Here is a 26,795-nt window from a genome sequence, read left to right on the forward strand (position 1 = left end):
CACTCTGCTTGAAGTTGTGTAAAGCATCAGTAGTTTTTTGGAGCTATACTGTTACAGACATACTTCTGATGTTGTGTGCGTGTGCATGTCTGTGTGTGTCTGTGTGTGTTCGCACGTGGCCTTACAGATGGCTCATGTGAAATCCATTTTGAATCAGTTTTAATAGCATTATGCAAATATATAAGATGTTATGTATCGATGTAATTCATCTGTCAAAATAATCAAATGATATTCTATTTATAAACTGTATGTCATACCTCTAACAAATATCAATGTATATTTTCATAAGCTCACGGCTAACCTATGTTCTGAGGTTTGGGACGTCTCAGCTGGCAGTTAGTTAAAGGCAACTTGTGATACCTGTTTATTTGGTGTGGTGCTGTAAATCCACTGTGTTAGTTGCTGCCTGTGGTCAGGTACATACTGCTATGACAAAGTCAGTGTGCCCTCAAACTTAAAAGCACCTGTTTTAGAAATTGAGGCTCATTAGCCACCTGTTGTGAGCCAGATAATGTTGAACCAGGGGTGGAAAGACAATTAGGAAAAAAAAAATCAGTATTTTTCCTGAATCTCATAATCTAGGAAAAGGTATGAAGTTCATTTTCCTCCTGTGCTCCTTTTTTTTTTTTTTTTTTTTTTTTTTTTTTATATAAACATTTTCTGTTTGTATGCTGCTCTGATGAGAGAACCACTCATACACACTGTCTTGTGATCTCCCACCAGTTGCTTTCATATTCCTGTTTTCAGTGATGTAGTGATGATGTAGTCACTTTCATTTTGATTGCTAGTCATGGGAGAATTCAAAATTTAGTAGAAGCTGTGACATTGCTTCAAAGCAGTTCATTTCCAGTCTAAAGGCGTCATGTATTGGTACATTAAAATGATCCTAAATTTAAGTCAAATTGCAGTTTATGAGGAGTTAGAATGCAAAGTTAATGTGTTCATTTATTTCCCACCCCTGGTTTATTCCCCTATGACCTATAGCCCACCACTGCCTGTTTGGTTCCTGCCTTAGCTATAATAAAGTGTAATTCATACCTCAGCTACCTGGTTGTGCTTGTGTTTGTGTGCACACAGCGCATTATTCAACACACCCATGTGTCATTTCTCACCTGTTGGAGAAGTATGGAAGTGATAGGGGATGGTGGCGTTTCCCCACCCATCTGACAAGAGCACAGTTCCGGGTTCTTTTCAGCCGAGAGCAGCTGCGCTCTACTTCTGCTTTATCACGGTGATCATAGCGCTGGAAAACAATGTCAATTTTACTGGATAACCAATTCAAAGAGCTGCCTCCTGACAGGGCGGTAGACACTAAGTTGTTCCTGGAGGCTGTCTCCCATCTTCCTCCATTTTTTGGTGAGTATGTCTCCACCTGAAGTCGATTAGAAAATGCACACACGGTGACTTTTGGAGGGGCTGCTGGCGCAGCAGTGGTCGCTGTCACGGTTCATACTTTCCTCTAGATGTAAACGACTTGTCGCTTGTCAGATCGTATAAGTGCGTGTTTTAAGACACGATCTGCTTATTCCACGCACGGCAGACGTGGAGCTACTGTGTCACGGTGGTGATCCGAGCCAGCTGCGGCCATGTATCCTATAGAGAAACTCTTTGTTTACTCACTGAACAGAGCACACATTGCCCTCATTGTGACTATCTAACTGACACCATGCACTCAGTGTTTTCCCCCTCCTATTGGGAAAGCCTGTTTTGTATTCATCCTTACATCTGATCCTGCGACATTCATTCATATTTTATTGCTTTGCTTTCAAGTGTTTTTCTTTTTCAGACTGCTTGGGATCAAGTATTTTTTCAGTCATCAAATCAGACATCAATGGCAATATAACGGTAAGGTAGAGATATGTATGGCACCACTGCTGTGGTGTTGTGCCACTGTTAAGAAGTTAAATGGGGTTAATGGTGCAGTTTCACACATGCAAACTCAACCCAGATGTGCATTTTCAGAAAATTAGAGCAGTATATGTCAAGGACCCTGTGAAGTACGTCACTCTGCAGGACATTTTGGTGGCAGAGCGAGAAGACCATGGAGGACAGTGGCCTAAAGTTGGAGCAACATTAGCTCTGATGTGGCTGAAAAGGTGAGCACTGCTTGAACTGGTTTTATCATAGTCTATGTCAAGCTATTCAGGTGTTTTTGAGGGAATGGGTTAAAATGCGTAGCATGGGTCACCATACTTGGCCAGTTAAGTGACTTTCACTTTCACTATTTAAGTCTTGGGTTTCTCCTGCAGGGGTCTCCGTTTCATACAGATCCTACTTCAGAGTTTGGCAGATGGTGAAAGAGATGAGAACAACCCCAACCTAATCCGGGTCAATATCACCAAAGCCTACGAACATGCACTGAAGAAATACCATGGCTGGATTGTTCAAAAGATTTTCAATGTGAGAAAAAAGTTACTTTTTAACCATTTATTGTAATATAACAAAGCATGACTGCATGTCAGTAATTACCTCAAGCTATCATTTTGATAGATGAGAGAATGTGGTCCTGGAAGTTTGATATTTAGGCCAGGAAAATTACTATTTAGTGTATCTGATGTCCATACTCCGTATATATATTTTTTTATTTATGATGCTAGCCAATTTATTTAATTTTAAAGATGCAATGTGAAAGATTTAGCGGCCTCTAGTGGTGAGATTGCAGAATGTAACTTTCTGAGCACCCCTCACACCAAACCACATCTGCATCCACACACACAGGAGGGTACAGTTGGGTGTCACCTTTAAAACAAAATGTGATTGTCCATTCTGGGCTACTGTACATGTCAACACAATATGGCTGCCTCCATGAAAAGGGGACCCGCTCCCTGTTTTAAAAGCCTTGTTCTAAGATAAAGAAAGTGCAGAAGTTGGTGATTTCTGGTGATTACACACTGACAACATATTTATGAATACTATATTCAGTTTCCACTAATACATTGCTCTAAATATTATACATTGAACTTTTAAGTGACCTTTGAACAGTGAACTCACTTCTGCCAAATGATCATGAAAGTAATTTTTTTTTTTCTGCATTTCAGGCAGCGTTACTTGCAGCTCCCTACAGATCAAACTTCCTTAAGGCTCTGTCAAAGGGAGAGGAAGTGAAAGAGGAGGACTGCCTGGCAAATGTGCGCCTGTTCCTGGTTAATTACACTGCCACTGTAGATGCCATCTATGAAATGTATACAAATCTGAATGCAGAGCTGGACTACACTGTTTGATGTCCTGGGACATTACTGGATAGGAGGAGCAGGAGCATCCTGCATCGCCTTTTAGTCTGTCATCTGCCGCAGGAGTCAGACAAGTCCAGCTGACAGAGAGGTGTTTTAGCTTTATTTTAATTTTTTCTTTTGATTGTGGTATTTATTATTTGGATTAGATGTTACTAAATATTAACATTCATAGCATAAAGTTATGATTTTGTCGTATGTAATTTCAAATAGTTGGATTTTTGTAGTGGTAACGCTCCCACTCCTATGCAGAATGATGCTATTATGTGAGTTTATAATTTCTACTGACAGTGAAGAATTCAGGATGGTAAAAACTGTTACTACACAAAACAGTTTAATATTTAATACATTCTCTGCCTCCTGAGCCCTGGAGTTACCTCCACTGTTAACCTAGGAGCAGCAGCACCCAGTAGGAATTTCATATTTAACATTTACAGTTACTTATTCATTTCAGGAATTCACTATGTGCCTTGATATTACTGGATAAATAAACAATATTTGCAACGTAAGCTCAGAGTTTACATATTTGCAAGCAGTTCAGTTTCATCTACTCTAGAGATTTTCTTATGGTGGCTTTTGCCTGTGTTTAGTAGAAAGGTGTGGTCGAGTTTCGAGTTGACATGTTTGGTGTGGTCGAGTTGTTTTTATTGTTCTGTGTCATGGCACCTCTCTCAGCTTGACCTAAATTCTTTTGCGCAAACACTATAACCTTTGCCTATATATGTATATACATACAGATATTTTTTTCTTTTTTGGACTAGTCAGGTACTAAATTTGTTCTTATATTTGAAATTTTTCCTTCTGTAAAGGCACTCTTACACTTTCAGTTCACAAAGTTTACACTAGATGGCGATATTTACTTAGGTTTTCTTTCTTGTACTCACATTTGGGCTGCAGCTGCTGTGTGACAGATTTGAAATTATGTTAATAATACAACTTTATCTATGAAATATATAGTTACAAATACAATTATAAATGGAAAGTTTTACTTAGTCTGTAATTCCTGAGAGAGCAAGTTGGTGAAAAACTCTTGGTGTAACACAAGTTCCCCTAAACACCAAGGATGGCTTCTGGCAAAAACACTAATATAGTTGAGTGTGAATGCTATTTTTCCCCCCAAGCAGCAGTAAATTAGAGGAAAAAATCATCTCTTTTCTTCATATCTCCTAATCCTCCAAATCAACCATCCTCTTCCTGTGCCCAGTCTTACTAATCTATAGTACGTCCCAGAGGCCAGACTGGCTCTGGTTCCTCTCCCAGAAGAGCCCTGCCTGAGCTAATCGTCTCTGAATGAGAGCAAGAGGAGCATGTCTGTAATCCTGTAGGTTTATCAGCAGAGCAGCCTGGCCTGTCCTGACTGATAGATAGGACGGAAAAGCTCCAAATGAAGCCAGGACACAATGGGCTAAAGACAGGAAATCATTTACCACAAAGCCAATGACCTTTACCTCTGGAATATTTCTTATCTCCAGTAAGGTCATCCGTTGAATGTTGCAGTTTTCCCTAACAGCGTATCTAATGCTATTATTCATGCCATCTAGGTTGTTTTGTAATAGGCTCTTTAAAGTGGGTGTGCATATTATGTCTGTGGTGATCTAAACTACATTACTGCTATAGCATCCAATTTACGAGGACAAATGAAGCGAAATAAGAGGTGCACACAGGCACACCGTATAGGATTAGCAATTCAGCAGCTGCATTAACAACCCCATTTCTGTACAGTGTGCACAATAATATTCGTGTGGATTTGTCTTCAAGAAAGCATGTATTTTTCATTCACTAATGTAATATAAGGGAAGGAGAAAGCCTGTACATTTTCATTTACCTATGTGTTTTGAAGTATTCAGTAGCTTCTGCCTCAAACGCTGGCCATCTAGACTAACATAATTCACTTTCACAAAATTACCACTTTCACCTTGCATCATTTATAGAGGAACCAGTCCAATTTATTTCTACTAGGGATTGACTTACATCATATTATAAACCCCGAGATCCTCCTGTGAAAAGATGGATCTTAATAAAATGATACCTATGACTTGCCTAATGTATAAGCCTTTAATCCCTTTGCAATAAAGCCAAAATATGTGTAATCTTTCCTCAACTAGTTTATCATTCATAAGAATAATAAATCTGTCTTCACAGCTGTGTGTTTGGCAGATAACTAATAATACATAATAAAACAAACTATCTGCTGGGTTTATAAAATTTAATTTACTTGACAATCCTTATTAAGAAGAGGCAAAAAAGGGTTAGGGATTAGGGTCGTACATTGCAAAATGTAGTTTTTTTTCTCATCATACCTCATGGAGAGTGCTCTCATGTTCATGTATAATAATTGCACTTTATAATTATAGAGACAGCTTGCTATATAACTCAACAGGCCGACATAAATAACAGTATTAAAGAACCAGTGCAGACACACAAAGAACTACTCAGTCATACATCTCACATCACTGGAGATAATATAGCCCTACAAAGAAGATAGTGTAAATGATTCAGGTGGCCTGGTTTGCAACATGGCACTCATTATACCCAGGTGTTGTAACAATGTCACAACCTTCCAGAGAAAATCATTTAATTTGAGAAAAATGTTCGCACAATCTCTTAAAAATGTTTAAAAAACAAAACAAAAGGGAAAATCTTGCTTGGCCACAGTGTTGATTTGGATATACAACAGTCCCAATATGCTGAGCATGACTACATTAAATCAGTTAAGATGTTAAAGCACGTCACTTTGAATGCATAACAAAAAATATATCCACATTTGTATGATGATGATACAGTGGCCAGGAAATTTTCATCACCTTGCAGAGACTGGGATAGCGTGTAAGTCTTTAAACGTAAGAGTCACTAAAAGTGGACAAAACAAAATCCACATCAACGCAACAGACAACCAAAAGTCCTGTTAATAACTGAGGAATGTTCCTTCTCAAATTAGAAGCCATTGTATTTAAAAATATACAATCTATTCACAAAAACTGTTACCAGAGATCCTTCCCAGATTCAAGTGTTTTTAGGTGGGTACCAATGAATATTAGAGGCCTGCAGAGGAATCACTTGCAAAATAGTTCATGTTAACACGAAATGGCGAATTCTGATTAGGTGCTCAGCATCTCTAGGAAATGAAGAATGACAGGCATTTTTGATGGACATTTAAAATAGAAAAATAAAAGAGGAAATGTCTGTAAGATAAACCTGTATCTTAAGTCATGATTATCATTTACCTTCAGGCTTATAACACAAAGCCTTCTACAAATAAAGTACATGCACAAACTAAAAGGGCATGTCTCATTCTCAAAAATGTTCTAAACTGACACACTTCCATTGTTTGGAAAAGGTCTGTCACTTTAGTGTCCTGTTGTGATGGGGCACCTTGTCTTATCTGTAGACAGGGAGCTGGATGTGAGTTTGCTGGTGGTGCTCCAGTAGCTGAGGCATCCCCATGGCTTCGTACCCACGGCCCAGCATGCGCTCTTTGATGCAAGGAGGGTGGATCTCACTGATGAGGCACTCCAGAGACTGCAGGCTGCTGCTGAGTACTGCAGCGTGGCACAGGCTAGAACTAGGCAACCCACAACAGAGGTTTTGGTCTGTGCTGTAAGCCTGGGTATGAAGAGGGAAATGAGGGTGGAGCTGCGGCTGGTGACGGTGTTGTTGATGGCGGCTTGGCTGGAGATGGGGATGGGTGAGCCCCAAGTCTCTAGGTCTGGCTGCACATGGACCCGTTGCCAGCACCTGAGACGTATAACAGTCATTATTAGGCGTCGACACCATATTGTCCCAGAGAGGAGTAAAGTACTGTCCAACAGAGAACTCCCCCTGCATGGCAGCACAGTTCAGAGAAGAGGCCCTGACTCGCTCCGGTCCAGAACCCACGCTGGGGGGATGTGGCCTGTATGACAGCTGTGAGGAGCATGCCAAAGGGAGGCAGGTTTCAGGAGACTGGCCAAGCCCAGCCTCTGCTGCTCTGTGCCTCTGAGCACTGTTACTCACACTGTACATCCTCACTGTTTCCTGCTGATACGGTTGCTGTTGTTGCTGGATTTGATGCTTGTGCTGCCACACTGTGTAGTCTCCTTTCTCTAAATATCCAGCTTTGGCTATGTCTGCACTTTGTGTAGGTAGTACTGCCCCCGTGACTGCCAGACTGCTCTGGGGCGGCACTCCCAGGACAAAATCTGATTCTGAATGTGCCACTGCAGCCACAGCTTGCAGAGAGGGGCTGGCTTGAGCCTCTCCCCCCATCTGCAGGGCCTGGCTGTGGGGAACTCTGCTCATCTGCCTCATCAGGCTTTGAACCTCTGCCAGCTCAGACTGGGGGGCCAGGCTCTGATCTCTGGAGGCCATCCCTGCGCTAGAACAAAGTGTCTCAATGGGTACATCAGGGGGCTTACACGAGCTTATATGATAGGCCTTATGCCCGTGTCTGACTGTGTAGCCATTATTCAGAGGATTATTGTACGGTGCCACAGAAGTCTGGGTGTTTGAATGTTTAGTCCTTTTGCCGTCAGAGTTTTTCATCACACCTTTGACCACCACAGAGGCTTTGACAATGGCCAATAAGCCCTGATAGCCTCCTGAGTATGGGTGTGAATAGGAGTTATAGTGCTGGCCTGTGGTGTCTAAGCCATTGACTGTTTTGTTAAGCTGTTTGTGTTGTGGCACTCGGACATCAGATGGGAAGATTATGATGGACAGTGGGCTGTTGGCGGTCTTCTGGGCAAAAGCATCCAACTCTGCAGGAGAAGGGTACCGAGAAATCATGGAGACTGGCTCGCCTGAGAAGAAAGCAGACAGAAATAAGTGAGTAGTATACAGGAAGCTCAGAGAAACCTTGTACCTTGTGTTGTCTGTTTTTTTTTTTTGTTTTGTTTTGTTTGTTTTTTTTATTTCAGTCTTGAAATGGTTTCAGTAAATACTGGTGGACATCAACCAGCTTTATAAACTAATTTACGGCACATGCTTGACTAGTGGTTAATGAAATGAACTCAGACTTCATTCAATCCAGAATTAGCTTTCTAGTTTAACCTGGGAAATCAAAAAAGAGTAGTGGCAACAGCAGGGTAGAGTGGAGCTAATTTTACTGCAGTGGCTCCAGTGAGATTCAGTTGAAGGCATTCAGCTGTCAAACCATAGCTGGAGGAGCAAGTGAAAGCTGATTGCAGTGAATGAAAACTTTGGAAAAATGCTTCAGACTAACAATTTTGTCTAGGTTTCTTTAGAGAACTGACAGAAACAAGGAACACACTGTAGCATAAGAACAGTTAATCTCTAAACGATAAAATTCTTCCTAGCTGATCGACACCCAGTTTTGTTTTTTTGCTCATTAACTTTGTAATCATTCAAGCACTGGAATTTTCTGCCTGTGAAATTCTGTTCCACTTCATGCTTTTCTGAGCCTGAACTGATTCTACTGTAAAGGCCTGGAGCCTAAACTGCGAAGGAAAAGTTGACGCAGATGGAAAAAGAGCAATTATCAGGAGCAGCGTTGATTGAATTGTGTGCGGGAAAGCTGACAGGACAAACAAAGATTGGATTTAAGCGCTATTATTCAGGCAATTTCATAGCTGCTTAACTCCAAGCGACAAAAGAAAGGTGGAAAAGGCGCCCCATTTAAAAACAATAAATCACCTGGTAGAAATTACTACCACCTTTCAGAGTGACACTTTTATGGAATTCCTGACATAAAAAGAAAAGGCGCTGAAATTAACCTAGCTGTAAGTCAGTGGAAATCATAGCAGGCAAAAGAACAACGCTGTAATCTGCAGTAAAAGGAAGAAAAATAAAAACAAAACCCTTCATTTCATTTTCAATAACAAAACCAATTCTAGCCATGCAGGGGAGCGCTCACTTGTTGTTCCCATTTGAAATTGATTTGGGAGTTCATTTCATTTTAGGCCTACAGTGAGCCTCCCGACTGTGAAAATGATTCAATCTACAAGATCCATCTCATGAAAGAAATAAATTGGGTGTTTAAAATGGAGGAAAGGGGTAAGGTGGAGTGTTCGCTTCATCCAGAAATCTCCCAGTGGAGCAGAAGGAACTGCACCGTGGTGCCAGGAGCCAGAATGAATTCTACAGAGAAATACAACAAAGAAAAACACTGCTTATTATGTATCACAGAGTAGTGCTGCTATAGGAAACAATGACATCTGGGATGTTGGAGAGGTGTTTATACTGTACACAACATCAAGCTGTGAGCTCTGTCTTCTCTAGTTTCCCATAATCCTACTTAGAACGAACCTGCTGCAGTAACAATTTCAGTCCTTTGGCTAAAAACGGAATATTCATAACCATAAATGATAAGCAGAAGGGTTTCATATTAACCTAAAAGAAGCTTAGATGATAATACCTAATGATAAAAACTGAAGTCATATTTAAATCCTTCCATAGACACCAGTACTGATACTTCGTCTATTTCCCCCTTTGGATAATAAAGCCAGAGATAGGGAATTTATTAAAACAAATCAAAGACAGACATTTTGGCTCTTTGTTGTTCAGTAAAATGTCAGTGTTAAGTCCTTCCTGCTGCGATTGGCTTGCTGTTCCACAGACACTTCAAACACTTTGAATGCTAACACGTCTTCACAGGGTGTCTGATATTGTTAGTCCAGAGATTACAGCCCTGTCAGAGCCACGGGGACAACACAGCTGCACTTCCCACTGTGGCACTATGGAAACCTCATTAGCAAATAGACCTTCCCCACTCTGCATTCACATATTTATCGCCTGAGGACCACTGCTGTGTGACATGTGCATAAAAAAAGGGATCGGTTTAGCTGATCCTGACAGAAGTGCGGCTACTGGATATTGTGAAATTGGAGATGAGAAACAGCATGACCAGCATTAAATCTGTTCTAAATTACAACCAGTGGTAATTGTTTCAATCTTGAGGCATTTAATACCAATCAGTGGTGTTAAACTGCAGTAAACCGAGCACCACATGTCATGTTTACCAGTCAGTGGTGGCTTTCCCAAAGCACATGGTAGCACTAATAAAATTATATTTTAGTAATTCTTCACAATATTTGCACATTTCACTGGGCTTTCCTGCAAAATGCACCCAAATGAAAAAGTAGCTAAAATGTGTGGTTCATTAATTACAATCTGGCACTATTAGAGCTTAACTTTCCATCTGATAGTGCCAAGGAGGCAAGAGACTATTGCATAGAGACCGCTGTTTCAAGCAAACTCTCAACATAAAAGCCCATATATGCTAGTGAAAGTGATTATTGATGACGTACATAAAGAATCACTTCAATCGTGCGCAGTAGGTGTCCAAAGAGGTCATTTGCTGCCTAAATTGGGGCAAGTTTGAAAGCTTTAGGTTGGTGCTGATGGTGTGCATGTGGCTGTTTTACAGCTGGCGTTTCAAAACATAAATCACTCTCCAATCATTTTAGCTTTTATCCTATATAAAAGCCCCTATTCATTTTTAGGCTAAAACCCAGGAACCTGAATTGTAGCATGCGGGAGCCAGTAAATAATTAAATACTTTCTTGAGGCAGATATGGAGGAATCCTTTAATAAGCCTACACTGCACAGGATTATTTATGGTGTTGTTCAAGTAGATTTTAATGCAATAACACTAATGCAACCTCTGACCGAGGTTTCTAAGCTTCTTTTTTAATATGCACTGCACTGTAGTCACACAGCATAATTCAGATAATTAGCAGTCTGACCTTAAGCACTTAATCACCGTGAACACACTGTTTCCACTCTTCAGCCATGACAAGAGCAGAGGCAGATGAAAAACAGGCCAGACAATACCATCAGCCACTTTTTCTAACCAGCCTTGGTTAAGGGCATCTTGCAGCTCTTACAGACTTAAACACTTTGACCCTTTAACATTTTTTCCCCATTTGCTTTCAGACGATGGACTGACATTAAGGCACGTGGGATTAAAAAGCTTGTTTGTATTTTTTTTATTTCTCTCAGCCTGCATAATGACACTGATGCTGTGATGCATCTAGAACTCTAGATTGATGGATTTAATGGTGCGACTCAGGCGCTAGTGTTTTCTCAGTTGGACGGAGGCTTCACATTAAACATGCTGCTCAACTGTTGTGGCACCATGCTGAGTTACTGGCATGCTTTCATAGGAAACACCTAATCCTGACTTCCTGTTGCCATGCAGGAGATGTGCTTGGAAAGAAATAGTTGGGGGTGGGTGAAGGCAGTCATAAACTCTATTACCACTGGGCCTACTGTGTTTGTATATATTTGTATTTGTGACTTAAAAAAATAAATTTTTATAAATATTAGCATATTTGCATAAAAATAATCTGGAGGGACAAAACATTGAATCTTTATCACACTGTGGTGTTTATATAAAGTCTTTCATAACCTTGATTCCACCCCCATATGAGCCCACTCAACGCTTTTTGCCACTTTAAACTGGCTAATCTTTTTCCCGTGGTCACGCTTGAAGCCATTTCCCCCCAGATTAGAGCTGAGACTTTATTGTTTTGGAGCAGTTTGAGTTAATCACTAATTTATGGGCAAAACAACCCTGAGAGACAGGGCTGAAAACATGAAGTTGGACAAGCTCATTGTGTTTCCAAAACCAGTTTCCAACTATTACACACCCAGAGGGCCAACGTAAACAAATGATTCAAATGACCATATGGAATTAAACAAAAATTCATAAAGTATTCCTTGTTAATATTCATACATGTGCGCTCAACTATCAAGGAAAAATCCCACAGATTCTGAGGACTTATCAAGAACACTTGTGTGAGATAACATGGTCACGAGTGTCAGATCCTCAGCAGGAACATGGCACTGAGAAGTGGCAGTTAATTACAGAACAGTGCTTCTCAGCAGGCATAAATACTTGTTTACCACACCAAAAATCCTGATATTTAAAACACTCTGGCCTACCTTAATAACCAGGGGCTTAGCTCAGCACATTCACACATTTAAACCTATGTCTCCGTTACCATAGCAACCTCCTCTATGCGCCCAATAAGCCCAATAAGCCCAGTCATTAGAACCATGTAATTAATTGGCCGTGCCTTCATTCATCTGTTTGAAGCGAGCTCCTGCAATTGACTATCTGCTCGTTAGACAGAGCAATAACAGCTAAACCAGCACCTGCTCGGTACTTTCTCTCAATCCACGCTACAAATTATTTATTTTGCACTTTTATAGATGGTGATGGATTAATTCATGCAATTTCTAGCCTCCAATCACATTTTAAAACCTGCCTGTCAAACATTCACGGGGCACAGAAATGTGAGAACAAGCGCAGAGATACACAGCCAACACCATAACATTGACTCATAATGTTGTTGTAAAGTTGCTGAGGTGCAAAAGTGATTTGTGGGAGTTAAAAATTCCATTCATTTTTTTTAAAGCACTTATACAGCTAGTACGGACATAAAACTCTCCCAGTAAAATTATAAATAAAATTATGTGTACATAAATTATGTATATAAAAACATTAGGTGATAAAGTGCATTTCTGCAAGATATATCCAGTCACTGGGTGGAAAATTCAGTTACATTAATCACTAAACGATAGGCTGAAACAACATGGTTGAAAAAAATTGACCAGTTTACCTTCTGACCTCTATGGCAGCATGTGTTTTGCTCCCAGCTGCAACTACACAACATTCTGAATTTGCTGCCGCTCTGATTTGCAATGGTGGCCGAGCTCATGGGTACTGTAGTGTTTAAAGCCACCCGCTACGTCACACTGATGGTTCCTCAGAAACAAAATTGGACACGGAACAGAGAAAAATGCTCAACGTTACCGTTCAATTTAAGTCATTCTGGCCACCTGGCAAATGTAAGCTCAATATTCATTAACCTTTTACATCTGGTCTATACATCAATTCCTGGATCTTTAGTGCTGAGTTACTAAATGTTTGACATATTTAACCAGCAAGAAACATTATCCAATTTTTCCTCCTTGCATTTTGGTGCTGGACTGGTGGCATACAAATGACTGCCTGCTGCTATTATATGTGAAGTTGATGTGAACCATATAGTAAATGTGTTAATGTTAAACTAAACAAGATGGTGAAAGCTAAAAAGTGATGAATTCCACTGGTTTGACACTAAATAACCCCGTTCACATTAGGGTCATTTATCTCTAAGCTGATATCAGAAATACTGATTAACGTGGGGTTAAACTGCACCACCAAACAGGTGAAAAGCAGAATCAGCAGGTTTCTTCTCGTCAGTGTATAACAGTGAAGAGGTCTAAATATTTTTCTCTTAGGAAGTTAACAAATGTTGCCAGTGATTACCCAACCTAACAACCAAGAGGACCATTAGATAGAGATAAGTGAAGTGGAAAAAGTAGACAGAGAACATGCTGACCCCAGAGCATATGCTCCTAAGTCTCACACTAACCCCTCTATTCGCGAGCTTCTGTAAATATACAAAAATAAAAATACAGACATCCATTCACAGTATTTTCACATGCCTCCCTCTTTCCATGTCAGTAATCTCTACATGAAGAGTACTCATAGAACAGAGTAACCTCAGGCTTGAACACTTAGTTATGTGTAGTCAGAGAGGCTCTGGCGAATACTCCTTTTGCACCAGTGTCACTCCTCATTTGTTTCTGTGCCGCTTGGCCCAGCTTGGGCAAATTTTCCTCTAAAAGCCAGCCCGACCAGGGGCCAGCAGCGTGGGAAAAAAGCATTTCCTGCCCCTGTTTTCAAGCTGAGATAGCAGAGAAGAGCAGAGCTCGCTTTCACTCTCATCACATAACTCCTGACACTCCTTCCTCAGAAATCTTTGACAAGGGTCTGTGTGGCTGAGAGCTTTCATGTCCTCTGCCTTCCATTTATTGATAGCTAAAAATGGAAGTTTTTTTCAAAAGTGCAGCAGTGACCAAAAGAGTGTCACTATTTAACTCAACACAACAAGGACTCATTTAATGAAAATGCCTGGGCCACACAGACTGTGCTTCCATCAGTGGCCTGTTCCCTGTGGTTGTACTTGAAATGTCAGGCTTGAGCTGGAGGGTGGTGGTCTACACACAGTCTGCACTGCATAAAACTCAAGTGGGGTGGGGGAGAGGCCCTGCAGGTAAACAGGACGAGAAATGCACCCCCGGTTCTGCCTGAGGCAAACTAGGCCCATCTGTTTCAGCGTTTAGCAGACAAGTGCTCCACTGATTCCCAATTAATATTTAATAACAAAAAAAGAGCCAATACAGCCCGGAGGTGAGATGGGAGATGAAACTTCACTGGGTTCAACATTTATTATTTTAGTTCATTTGATATTTGGCTTTGAGCACATCAGTCTAAAAATAATCATGCAAAACACTACCCACCCTTTTTGTCAATTAACTACGCAGTCTGACACATCATCAAAAAGGTGTTTTCGCATATTTTGCCTGATTGAACCTTGTCCTGGCACTGTGTGGTTATTTATATATGCTAATCACACAGTATTTATAGACATGATTACCAACTCCCTGACTCTCCTGTTAGACTTGTTGCACCTGTTAGATCAGGGCAATGTTTATGGTTCTATTAAATGTATGGAGTTTGGTGTATACCTCAGGGTGTAGCACCACCCTACTTTAATCTGACAAGTCCATATGCAAAATAAAATATTATTAATATAGAATTAGGTTTCTGTTAAATTTGAATATACCATTGTGTCTTTCAGTACTTCCCAAAAATACATTTCCTATGTAATGCATATTCAATGGAAGGACTATACTAGTAGCACAGTGCATGATGAATGAATAACGACACAACGTATTAGAATGCACAGGACCACAGATCTGGCAACATGATAAAGCTTTTACTTTATATGAGACCACAAACTGAGCTGTACTGTTTCATTTCATTTACAACAATCCCCGTTTTGGCTTATGCAGTGGATAATCTTTCATGGGTCCAAATAAAACCTGAGAAATAAATATGACAGATTGCCAATAATAACAGAACACACTGCAAAATCTAAACCCAAAAAGGAAACAAAAGACCAAAATCATTTAAGATGTTTTCTGGCCAAGAGCATTCACAGGACCTCAGTACACAACTATTAACGATTAAACTGCAAGTAGTTATACAATATAGTTTAACCAGACCAAGCATCAGCAAATTTTTTTAAAGCAATCGAGAAAAGGACATCACAGCAGAATAAGTTCAATTGTGGTGTGGTGATCTCAATATGTAAATCTAGATCATCCAAGAAGACTCTGAAATTTGGGTCACTGCACAATATGAATTTAGAGTAACTTAAAGAAGGCTACATCAGACCAAAGATCTAAATCTACAAACATAAATTAATTGAAAGAAACCTAATTGTGGTTAGTCCCAGAGATACTCACTGAACCTTTCAACATAGAGTAGACCTCTAATCAGTCAAGATGAGGGTCAGACAACACTGATGTAAAGTGCTTTCTCCAAAGAAAGGGGAACATCATTAGTAACCCTGTATGGGAGAGCTGATTAACTCAAATTTCAGAGTCCACTTTGACCTGCACACATTTGCACTGATTAGTAACCCAATTAACTGGCATCATCATAGGGATGCCTATTATTATAATTGTAAACAACAGACAAGAAGAGGACTAGCAGAGAGGCAGAAGCACCGTAATTTTCATTCAAGAAGCTTCACAGAAGCTCAAATCTCAGCACGTTGCTAAAAATGTGCTAAAAATCTGTAGAGTGCTTATTGTCTCTCCTCTCACCCCAAAAACAGAGACCAACCTTTGTGAGTGCACGGCTGCAGTGGTGGTACAGGCAGCAGTAACGGCGGTAGAGAACCATCGAGGCTTTTGGGTGTGCAGGCCAGATGCTGCGACGAGAGGTTCTGCCGTCTCTGGATACAGGCCAGCATGATAGTTCGCTAGGGCTGCACACAGCCTGGGTAAACCTGCTAGAATTAAAAAAAAAAAAAAAAAAAGGCTTTTATTTTGTAGCCAATCTTCTCATATCATTTAAAATGATTAATTAAAACAGGACAACAGTGTCTTTTGATTGGAAAGCTTTTTGTGATTTAATGGTTAGGCCACATAGTTAAGAAGATCACATTAAAGTAGGTGCCAACTTTAACTCTGGAGAGAAATGAAATGAGCCAAACACTCTAGTATCAAACAGCAGTTCAGTGGTCAAAGAAAACTGCAGGGTTGCTGGTAGAATATGCCAGTAATATACACGATAAGAGTCTGTACAGTAAGAACTGCAGTAAATTATCTAAAACTCTGCAACCACTTGGGTCCTTTTACCATATTAAAATTCAGGATCCCCTCTTTGAACTGCTGAGCCTGTGTGCTTGAGAAAGTAATATCACTTAATGACTACTCCATCGCCTTCTTCTGCTTAGTTGTTATGACAGTTCTTTCCTGTTATCAACCTTGGTCTGTCGGTTGCAATCAAATAGACTATTCACAAGGTCTCCTGCAGCCTCAGTCTGCGTGTTTCACTATGAGGCTAGCCCTGAGACCTGGCTTTCTTGTTCTATTAATTTATCGCCTTATTGATCCACAGAAAAAGCCAAAGCCAAGCTCAGTCTCTAAAACAGGCTGTGCTGTTAGCAGAGTTAAGTAGTGTCAGAGGAGATGAGAGGCTGTGTCTGAGAAAGAAGGCTCCTCTCCACAACTGTGCTGATTGAAGCAATCATTCTGAAAAGAAAGCAAGGCATTGAGGGGTAATCGCATTTGACATTCTTTTTGATTAAATGAAAGAGTCAGCAAATCTGAACGCCAGCACTGCAAAACTAAAAAAAAAACCCGAGGCAACTGTAAAATACTACTTCTTACTCAGGTATCTTGCAGACAAACAACTACAATCAATGCAAAATAACCCAGATGTATAAGGTCTTTATAGTTAATAAATTCAGCAATTACAAATAGAAAGAAAAAGTATTTTTAGTACAGAGCAGTGGTTCCCAACAAGGCTAATATTGGCCTGCAGCAAACACTTGTCAGATTTCCTTTTTTTCTTGTTTGGGTTTAAGATTCTGTTGGATTTTTTTCTCCCCCAGGGTCCAGAAGGCAGCAAGAATGAGTCAACCACTGAACAGAACATTCAGTCACAAGCTGCAGAAACATGATTACCTTCACCTCAAAAGGAAGAAGAGTCTGAGTGGCTTCCATTTTACTCAGGTATCAACAAAAAGATTCCCTCACTCTTCCCTTCCTCGTGTTCCCACTCCCCTCCTCCGCTCAACATCTGTCCCTTGGTGATGAGCCCACTTCAAGGTGCTCGGTGCAACCTGTCTCATCCGAGCACACAGATCCAAAGAGCTAAAAGCCACAGTATGGTCACATTCCATTTGGAAAATAATGGCAATTTTACAACAGCCCTGCCATTAACCACACATTTGTCAGTAGGGCGGTTCCAAAGATGCAGAAAGAATACGAGAGGAAAGGAATCTCCAGAGAAATCCCTTCGACAGTAGAAAATGAGACATGAATTGGAATACCTTCCATTACTCCCATAATTTGCAGCTTGAAGAAAATGCATCAAGGAGAGCATTATAATTCAAAGAGAAGCCAGTAATGGCTTAAATAAAAAAATAAAGTTTCACTGAAATCAGGAAAGGGAGTTAGATATGATGCATAAAGTGCAAATAATGATGGTGTCTTTCATCCAACTATCTAAATTTTAAATTTAAAAAGATTTTATGAAAACTTAAGCTCAAATTGCCATCTCACTCTTGATAATAGAATACAGAATTACTCAAAGCGGGAAGAGAGATAAGAGATGAAAGTGATCCCAGAATGCATGATTTTATATGGCCTCACTTCTCAAGCAACATCAATTCTCCATCCCCTCCATCTCCATATAATGTTTGGCTCAACAACAAAAAAAAAAGTTTTGTCTTGCACTCTTATAGCATCATATCAAGATATCTTGTAATTGTAAATTGCTAAAATAATACAGAAATTAAGTATGTGAGAGAACTGCAAAGTAATTTCAGCAGTCTTAAAAATGGCCGTCATTAGCATAGTTCAACTCAACCTTCACAAATAAGGTCAAGGATCTTTGTGATTAACATAATGACTAATGTTACTCTCATTCCAGGCCAGTTTTCTTCAACCAGTTTTCCAATCAGCAGCTACTCTACATTTTTGCAATCTGTTTCTTAAAGATGCCACTAACATGCATGGTTCAAAAAAGAGCAGAAAGTTTAAACTGCAAGTACGTCTAATCCTTGCCACTCTCTGCCAAATCCATGCAGCTGATAAGCAGCTTGATGTGGTCTATACTGAGGGCATGCCAGGGAGGCAAAGACCTTGTGCTTTTGCAGTCCATCAAGCCGTCCCCCACGGTTTTCTGATAAGAGTGTTTTGGCAGACAAGTTTATTTTGGAATCCTCTTCCCTTATCACTGACAGGATGCAAAATGCCTCATTTTCTAGTGTCTCATCTGTCCTGGGATCAGGACAGGGCATTTTCATTGGTCAACTGAAGCGCCACAAGAGGAATGATGGAGAGAATTTAGAAATGCTGCTTTAGTTTAACCTGCAGACAGCTGATGTCTTAAATGTTAACTGAATTTTAATAGCATTTATTCAATGATTTTTTTCCCCTTCGGGCAAATACTGTCATTAAACTAGCACCAGCTATGTTTATGCTGAATTTGGAAGCTTGTGATTCCCATTTATTGAAACAATAAAGCTGGGTATGCATGATTGAATAAAATAAATGAATAGGCCGTGCCTAGCTTTTTATCCGTTTGGCTGTACAAAGCAGCAGCATGAACAAAAAAATCCATCAAAGCAGGAAAAAGCCCTAAATTATACAGGGACTCAGACAAAAGCATCTGTCTGACCTTCTGGCGTCTTTTATGACTTCACGCAGCATCAATGGTCAGAGCAAAGATAGAAGCAAATTGCAAAGAGAGCCTGGCTCACAACAAACATGAAATGCACATAAAAAAAGGACACACAGTGGCTGTACACACAGCCCTGACCCTGCCACACTCGCCCACATACACACACACACACAACCCTCCCCAGCTGAACAGTCTCAGCTCTTGTTAGCAGTTCTCAGAATCCCCAGCTAATAATTAGATGATAATGAAAAAGGTTTAAGACGAGCACCCTTTTCACTCTCTGGGTGAATTAGCATGTGAGTGCTATGCTAATGTTTTTCCTTCCTTCCACTCAGAACCCACACATGAGCAAAGGGAAAGAACACAAAGGTAATAAAAAGGAAGGGGGGGGGGGTTAATTCAGAAAGAAATAAATGATTAACAAAGACCAACTGATTATAACAGAAAAAAAAGTTGTTTCTTTAAAGGAACATTTCCCATGAATAACAATCCACTCACTATAATTAATTGTAGATTATATACAGCATGGCTTTCATACAGTCTTCAAAGTACGCACTGCAGGAAGCTGTCTAAGTAATAGAGACCAGACAAGTAGTCGGACATAAAGACAGAATTAGACAGCGCTGCTGCAGCTGCTGGATTCATCTCTATACACCACTCTATACACACACACACACACACACACACACACACACACACACCCAACCCCCTCATACATTTTTAATAGAATCTATTACTTCAGGATTAGCCGATAAGAGGTGGCCTGGTTAAATTCTATAATAGTTTGCATAATTGGTATCAGAGCAGCATATAAGAGAGACCCAGATTTCTCTCTCCTCATTCTCAGTAGAAAAAAAAAAAGGAGGACACAAAGGTTCACATACAGGAAAACCAAACAACCAGGAGCCACTCGGCTCTATACTAAAAGAACACTCCAGGCCTGAGGCTGATAACAATGAACCTTATTTCCATTGAGGATAGCTCCTGTAAAAGGTATTACAACAGTGTTAAAAAGCATTTACTATACAACTCATGCGCAAGCACAAAATTTATGTAAATACAGTCGCTGGGCAATATTCAGACAGATGTCCAGAGCATTCAGTTGGATGTAAATCATGCAGCGTTAATAGCTGGGTGTCTGGGAAAAACATTAACATCGGTTTCTCTCATGCAAAATCTCATGTTGTCACGACAAGACAGTCGTACTATAATTAAGCTAAGGCTTAGAGACGTCTAGACAGTGCTAGAAATCACAGGTAAAACACATATTCATCTAATGAAAATTTTGAGTACTGTCTCTGCACTAACACATAGCAAACAAAAGTATTTATAAATCAAATATAAACTTGTAACTATTACTATTGTTTTGACCCCTGCACATTCGCCTCCCCCCCTATGCAGCTATTCCATTACAGGGAAGCACATCTTATATCCATGTGTTTTAACTCACTCTTTAAACTGTGCAAAGACTTATATGAGCTGCACTGTAAACTATCATAAAACCTACACAAATCAGCACCGTATTTCCCACTACATCACCGACTGATCTTCAATAGCTACGAAAACTCTGAAGTGATGGATTCATTAAAAGAAAACTCTACATACAAAGATACAAAGAACCCAACACACCGTACACACACAAAGCTCGTGACCACATTTCCCTATTCTTATATTCATATGTTTATTCCCGCTACCTAAACTTCAGTAACAACTGGTTTTCAGTTCCCTGTAGCTTGTTCATAGCTTGTTCCATTAACTTCAGTAGCTGCAGCCACAGCTCCTGCCAGCATGAAGTGTTTGTCTGTTAGAGTTACACTTTTCACAAACAACTAATCATTTAATTTGGAGTTAATATGAGCCCGTATTTGAAACAGGTTTGGTATGATGATTAGTGGGTAAGCTAATATTTTGTATATAAAAATCACTTAGTTTATTTTTTCAATATGTGGCTTTATGGGGAGGGGAGGGGATTTTTCTATTCCCAGCATTTATTTGTGTAATGTTACCCATGCTAATGAAGAAATGATTGGTCTTGATACAGAGCAAAATGATTGGACTGCTGCGTTTACACTGGATTTATTTGTCAAACAGATATTCTGACTTTTTATTTATACAGATGCTGGACACAAATATAGCCATTAATCCAAAGTTGCACAATTAGGTTTTATCTTCGAGAACAGCCTTTGGTAGGGAGTAGAAAGCCTTGGCCTGACCCACGTAGGCGGTGCCAAGGTAAAAAAGAAACACACTGCGTGGGGTAAAGTCTGACCAATGCCAAGGTAGCATTAGAGGGTAAACAGAGCCTTATCTTATCCTTATCCCAGTATGCACACTGAGACACACTGTCAAAGAGCTATGGGTATGCTGTCCAGCCTTTAGAAAACCTTGGCTTCAAAGATAACAGATGGTGAAAAAGTGAGCTGAAGGTTTTGAAGAAGATAACATCTTTTTCAAAAGCGAACTATGATTTAAATTTAATTTTGACGCCTGGCAGTCATCTCATGATTACGCAGGCTTATTTTTAGCCTTCCATTTAAAAAAAAAAAATTAAAAATGTGCTCATAGTGTTGTAATGTTGTTATGTGGGAAATAACCTGATGATAAGCTCTTTACCATGGATCAGAAAACCAAATCAAAATGTTCTAGGAAAATTGGGACTTTGATCTCTGACTTGCTAAAGATATCATCATCTCCCTGCCTTTCTATTCAGGCCAAATGATGATGCATAAATTGCAATTCAGCAGTCTTATTCATTAATTTGATGAAATTACTGAGCACCATCATGTAGATAAAACAAACATTACTGGAGTTCCAAATAACCCTGCCAGTCCAGCCCTCACTCCAATGACCTCAGAGGCCCAGTCCTTAATCTTGCACCCTTAACCCCCGTCTCACTACCCCTTCATCCTATAAGAAAGAAAAGACCAATTAGACAGATTTCAAAAGATGGCAGGCTGCCTGTAATTACACATGACATCTTTTTGCAGATAAAGATGTGATCCCAAAGGGTGAACAGGAGAAATTGCTAAGCAGCCAAGGTTGTGCCTGTAAGACAGCAGGAGAGGTCAGGTGCATATATAAATTTCCAAGTTATTTTGTGCCATTTTGGTTTCAGTCTCCTAAACAGACTGATACACAATAAAAAAAAAACTCACTGCATACTTAACATGCCTTACATATTAATCAATGGATGACAAGGTAGAAAAAGCAATGACCTTAATCAGTTCTTGTACTGGCCTGGGTAATAATCATCCAAGAAAAGGTCATTCTCATGGTGAGCCATTTCCTCCATTCAGTAATTCAGCAGGACTAGAGATTGAGTGAGCCTGGAGAAACTTCACAATTAATCAGAGGTCAGTTTCGCTCCTGAGAAAGCAAAGGGAAGCATGCAGCCAAATGACAAATCCCGGCTCTTCAAGGAGTTGGAATTACATCTGGGGTGTGATAGAGATCAGAGGGAAACCCCAATGGGATACCTGCACATGGGCTGCCCATGATAGGCACAGATTACAAGCCTCTCAAAACACATTTCAGGCTAACAATCAAAACACCAATATTTGTCATGATGTGATTATGACTAGTTAAATCAGTTGGAGCATGGCTGCTAAAGCACAAGCAGTGTGCTAAATTATAAGATATGACGCACTAAACGCTCACATGCTGAAAGTAAGATGATCAAACTGTCAAACTAATATACTTTATGATGAAAACAGGGTGTGACTCTAATTTTTTTTATTGACTTTGTGGTAAATCAAAGGGCACAATGGCTGATTTGAAATATGTTTATAGGAAATGATAAGGAAATATAGCCAACACCTATTCCTGATAGTCACTTGGCTGGAAATAAAAATAAACCAAGGGTAGTTGACATATATTTAGTCATAAACAGCCAGAAAAAAGAAGAAAAGGACTATAAAGCACTAAATTGCATGCTTTTCTTCTCTGCCTCTGGTGGGAAGCTGTGACATCCCATCTCTCTGGGGCAATAAAGGAGCTGGCAAAAGAAGGAAAAGCATGCAGGGTAGAATTTCACACCTGGCCAATAATCTATAGGCCCCTCCGCTGCGGCTAACCTTCAACTTCGGTGCAGTGAGGTGCGATGATCCCACCTCCGGCTTCTAGACAATAGAAATGGAAAACCTTCAGAGGCAGCCCTGAATGACCGATAATATACTTCAAAGCACTTCCCCTATCCACTGAAATGTTGACAGAAAAAGCGGCTTTCAGCGCAAGCAAAGCCATCAGCCAACTCACAGATGCAGACAAATGAGACTAGAAATTGAATTGGCTCATGACAAAAAGGTGAAGAATATATATATATATATATATAATAAAACAACCATTACAAACTATGTTGTTCAAATGTGTCCTGTCCATGTTATAACAGCCAGTTTAGGTTATTATAACATCAGGAAATAGTCTGCAATTAAATCCAAACCCGGCCCATATAAATACACATTAGCCAACTGCAGGACACTGATGTATAGTAAAGGCGAGACGCTCCTATCAATTATTGGGCATCTTTCATCACTTTAGCGCTGTCCACCTAAAATCGGTGCAGGACGATTCCTGACCTCACGCATCCCAGCTTTACCACCACACATTCTCTTTATTATTGTTATTGTCATGTAGTCAACACAAAATCTATTAAAAATCAATTCAGCTGGTAAAACTGCGGAGCAACCAAAAACATTTGCAGCACTGAGAAACACTCTCAACTGACCCAGACAGTATAAACTATCCCCTAACATTACAATGGAAATAAATCAATAATAAAAAAAAAAACAGAATCAAAGCCTTACAGAGTTTTCTCTTATCATAAGGCTTGTTTATCTTTGGTTCGCCTCGGCTGATTGGTTGTTCTCCTGCTGGGAAGGCGTATTTCCTCTGCCAAAGCGATCTGGCCACTGATTTCGCGATGCGCACTGGAAACCTCCGGAGATATATCCATTGATGAAGTTGGTTCCGTTAACTCTACTTCCTCGACATATTCAAAGAGTCGCGTAGATTTATTTTTCACCGATTGTGATTTCCGTGCAGCCGCTTGCATCCCATCTCGGCGGCCGACCAACCTGTGTGTGCCACAGGGAGTGATGTCGAAATGGAAATGAGTCCTCTGCTCTGGTGAAACCGGCTCCGGGCCAATCAATCAAGGCTGGAGTTGAATATCCCCACGGCTCCGCCAATCGGATGAAAGAGTGGGCGGTCGCTGCCATGATGCCAAACCCGTCAAAGTAAGCACGTTGGTGTTTCGCGGAAACGTTTAAAGGAGAAGGACGAGCGGTATGTTGGCCGGAGATCAAGTGTTTGGTCTGTCTTGATTCCTGCACGTCCGATCAATAGAGAAATAATAGATATGCGCTTCATAGATGTGTGTGTACAGTTCAGCCAATCAGCAGAGTTTAAGCTTCTCTCAGCTGGTTCAGGTGTGCGACAGGAGATCCGGGTTCATGCACAGCACCGTGCACGGCACCGTGCACACCGGTTAGTTTTCTGTCCGACTACATCCCGACTTATTCTGTGTGTAACGTTGTGACTTAAAGATATCTGCAGTTTTGGGACCAGGCTACAGCAGGTGCTCTCCACCTGGGAATATCTGGCTCTCACCTGTACTAAGCTGATTGGTTTAGAGGCTTGATCAAACACAAGGTGGTTTACAGAAACCTTCGTGTGTTTTTTCTTCAATTATTAGACTTTGGCACTGTGAAGGTTTAATCTTTTGCTGATGTAATTCTATGAGTTGGCCTAATAACCTTTTGTAACTGGGATGTTAAGATCAACAATGAAAACTTGTTCCTTTCCTCTCTCTTGTGTTTTAAATACTGATTGATTTAGAGTTTTGTGTGAATTCATATCAAATCAAGTCTGTTCAGTTCATTTGTAACATATGACTCGTTGAGAAGTGTAGTCAGTTTAAATGGTCATACAGAAGATCACGTGGGTGAAACGTGGGTCATCATCATCTTCACACCAAAGCAAAAGTATCATCCTGAAATCCTAGTCAGTCTAGTTAGTAGTATGAAAACTAAAATCAAAAATGTGTTGTACAAGTACAACAAGTGAGTTTATGACATTACACATAAAACATTAATAAACATGACATATTTAAAGGAAAAGCGCAGGAAAACTTTCCACTGGAAATATAGAGATCTAATTTTATTATAAATCCCATGTCTGAGGCTAGAAATAGTCAAGGATATGGGTTTTTCATGATTTGTTAAAGGACATAATAATTCAAAGTTTAATAGTAAATAAAAGTAATGAAGCCATTGTCAGTGCAGTTAGTTACTGCTGTGCTTTCCCATCTATGTCAAAAATCAAGTCCAAATATCTTTTATGGAAAAAAGTGGCAGTATGCTGTGTGTGTCTTTGTGTCACGACTGTGGGCATCATTCAAATGAATATTATTATTAAATATCAAACTCAACCCAGTTCTCAAAATATTAATATCATATTTAAAAAGTTCAGAACATGTGTATTTGTGTTAAAGAGTGTATTATTATGTAGTACACATTTTGCTTCCTGCAGTGGATGCACTTACAATTTGTGCATTTATCAATATAATAGCTTACTGCCTTGTTACCCGGACATGAGGTGTGCTACATACTCAGGTAGAAATGACATTCTAAGCCTGACTACTCACGCAGCTTAAATCTAATAATAGCTCGCTATGGCTGCCAAAATGAACATGTAAGTCTAATGACATAACAGCATGAAGTGACTGCATTATAAGGTGAGGTAAATGTACTGTACCTAAGCATTTATATGGGTCGTTGTACACGTGCACATGCTTATTGGTTCTGCATCCAAAATAGGTCTTTTCACTGAAGACACATTGGCAGGACGCAGAAGGAAAAGTGTAGTGAATGAAGTGAATGATATCCACCTGTTATATGTAAGATTGCAGCCAGTTAGATTAGCTTAGCATAAGACTGGAAACAAAGAAAAGACTAACTGGGTTTTAATGGACAAACATCTAATTATCGTCTGGAAAAAAAATAATGTTTGGGGTAATTTCTTGGACTCCAGGAACTCATTGTGTTGGTCAAGAAATAGTCTTGCACGTATACAACCCTCATTAGTATTATTACAGTTATGTTTTTGTTAAATTAGTGTTAATTCCTTCAGAAATAGAGTAATTTAATTAGTAAGCTGTAAATGTACTCTGAGGTGGACTTTATCACGTTTTGACAGAGCTAGGTTAGTTGTTTCCAAACCTACTGCAGCTCTCAGCTTTTTCATAGTGAGAATAAAAATAATAAATTGGACAGCTTATTAATTACTTAAACATGAGGTAATGGAAATCAGCCATATACAACCAAAGCCTTCAAAGACAGGTGTTACTGAGGATGACAATCAAGTGCATACCAAGCATTAAGACCTGCAGCAGACATACCCTAACCCACTGTTGCTGTGAGAAAGAATACCGCATTGTTTCTTGACAGCTCCCCAAGTGTCATTTTTCACTGTGAATGAGGCCTGCAGATGGCAAATGAGGTTACCATGCCAACTGATGTCCCTAAATTGAACGCTCAAGATGTAGACAGGAAATAGATTCTCTGGATAATCACATGTTGATGTAATAGCTTTGAAAGTAAAGCAAGTCCATTGCTACTACAGGAGCATTATGCAAATATAATACTGATTCATATTGAATGCAAAAGACAGTATCAGATTGCTATATATAATGTTGCCTCTCTAAAACAAACTAGTGTGAAATCACAATTAACTTTAAATTACAATTGAATTAGCACTTTTCAGAAATGATTACATGAGAGGACTTCCACATTTGGTTATTTCAAATGTAA

The 26,795-nt window shown here is 39.9% G+C and overlaps 2 protein-coding genes across 8 annotated transcripts; one reads left to right on the plus strand and one right to left on the minus strand.

Annotated features, from left to right (window-relative positions):
* The first annotated feature begins 1,161 nt into the window (after positions 1-1,161).
* On the plus strand, positions 1,162-3,733 carry LOC113124753 (glycolipid transfer protein-like). The gene is made up of 5 exons (XM_026297851.2): positions 1,162-1,356; positions 1,787-1,845; positions 1,963-2,096; positions 2,250-2,400; positions 3,039-3,733. The coding sequence occupies exons 1-5, from the start codon at positions 1,254-1,256 to the stop codon at positions 3,219-3,221; spliced, it is 630 nt and encodes a 209-aa protein (XP_026153636.1). The 5' UTR covers positions 1,162-1,253; the 3' UTR covers positions 3,222-3,733.
* Positions 3,734-5,151: 1,418 nt separating this feature from the next.
* Positions 5,152-24,106, minus strand: LOC113124751 (protein FAM222A-like). 7 transcript variants are annotated; one of them, XM_026297847.2, is made up of 4 exons: positions 23,790-24,106; positions 23,061-23,105; positions 15,916-16,084; positions 5,152-8,008 (listed from the first exon to the last, which is right to left on the minus strand). In XM_026297847.2, exons 3-4 carry the CDS (start codon positions 16,043-16,045, stop codon positions 6,609-6,611), a joined length of 1,530 nt encoding a protein of 509 aa, XP_026153632.1. In that variant the 5' UTR covers positions 16,046-16,084; positions 23,061-23,105; positions 23,790-24,106; the 3' UTR covers positions 5,152-6,608. The 7 variants fall into 7 exon arrangements, with proteins under 7 accessions (XP_026153632.1, XP_026153630.1, XP_026153629.1 ...); XM_026297845.2 differs by having other exon boundaries at positions 15,916-16,081; positions 23,023-23,105; XM_026297844.2 differs by having other exon boundaries at positions 23,023-23,105.
* Between the last annotated feature and the right edge of the window lie 2,689 nt (positions 24,107-26,795).

Source organism: Mastacembelus armatus, chromosome 12 (assembly GCF_900324485.2).
Source record: "Mastacembelus armatus chromosome 12, fMasArm1.2, whole genome shotgun sequence".
Taxonomy (NCBI): domain Eukaryota; kingdom Metazoa; phylum Chordata; class Actinopteri; order Synbranchiformes; family Mastacembelidae; genus Mastacembelus; species Mastacembelus armatus.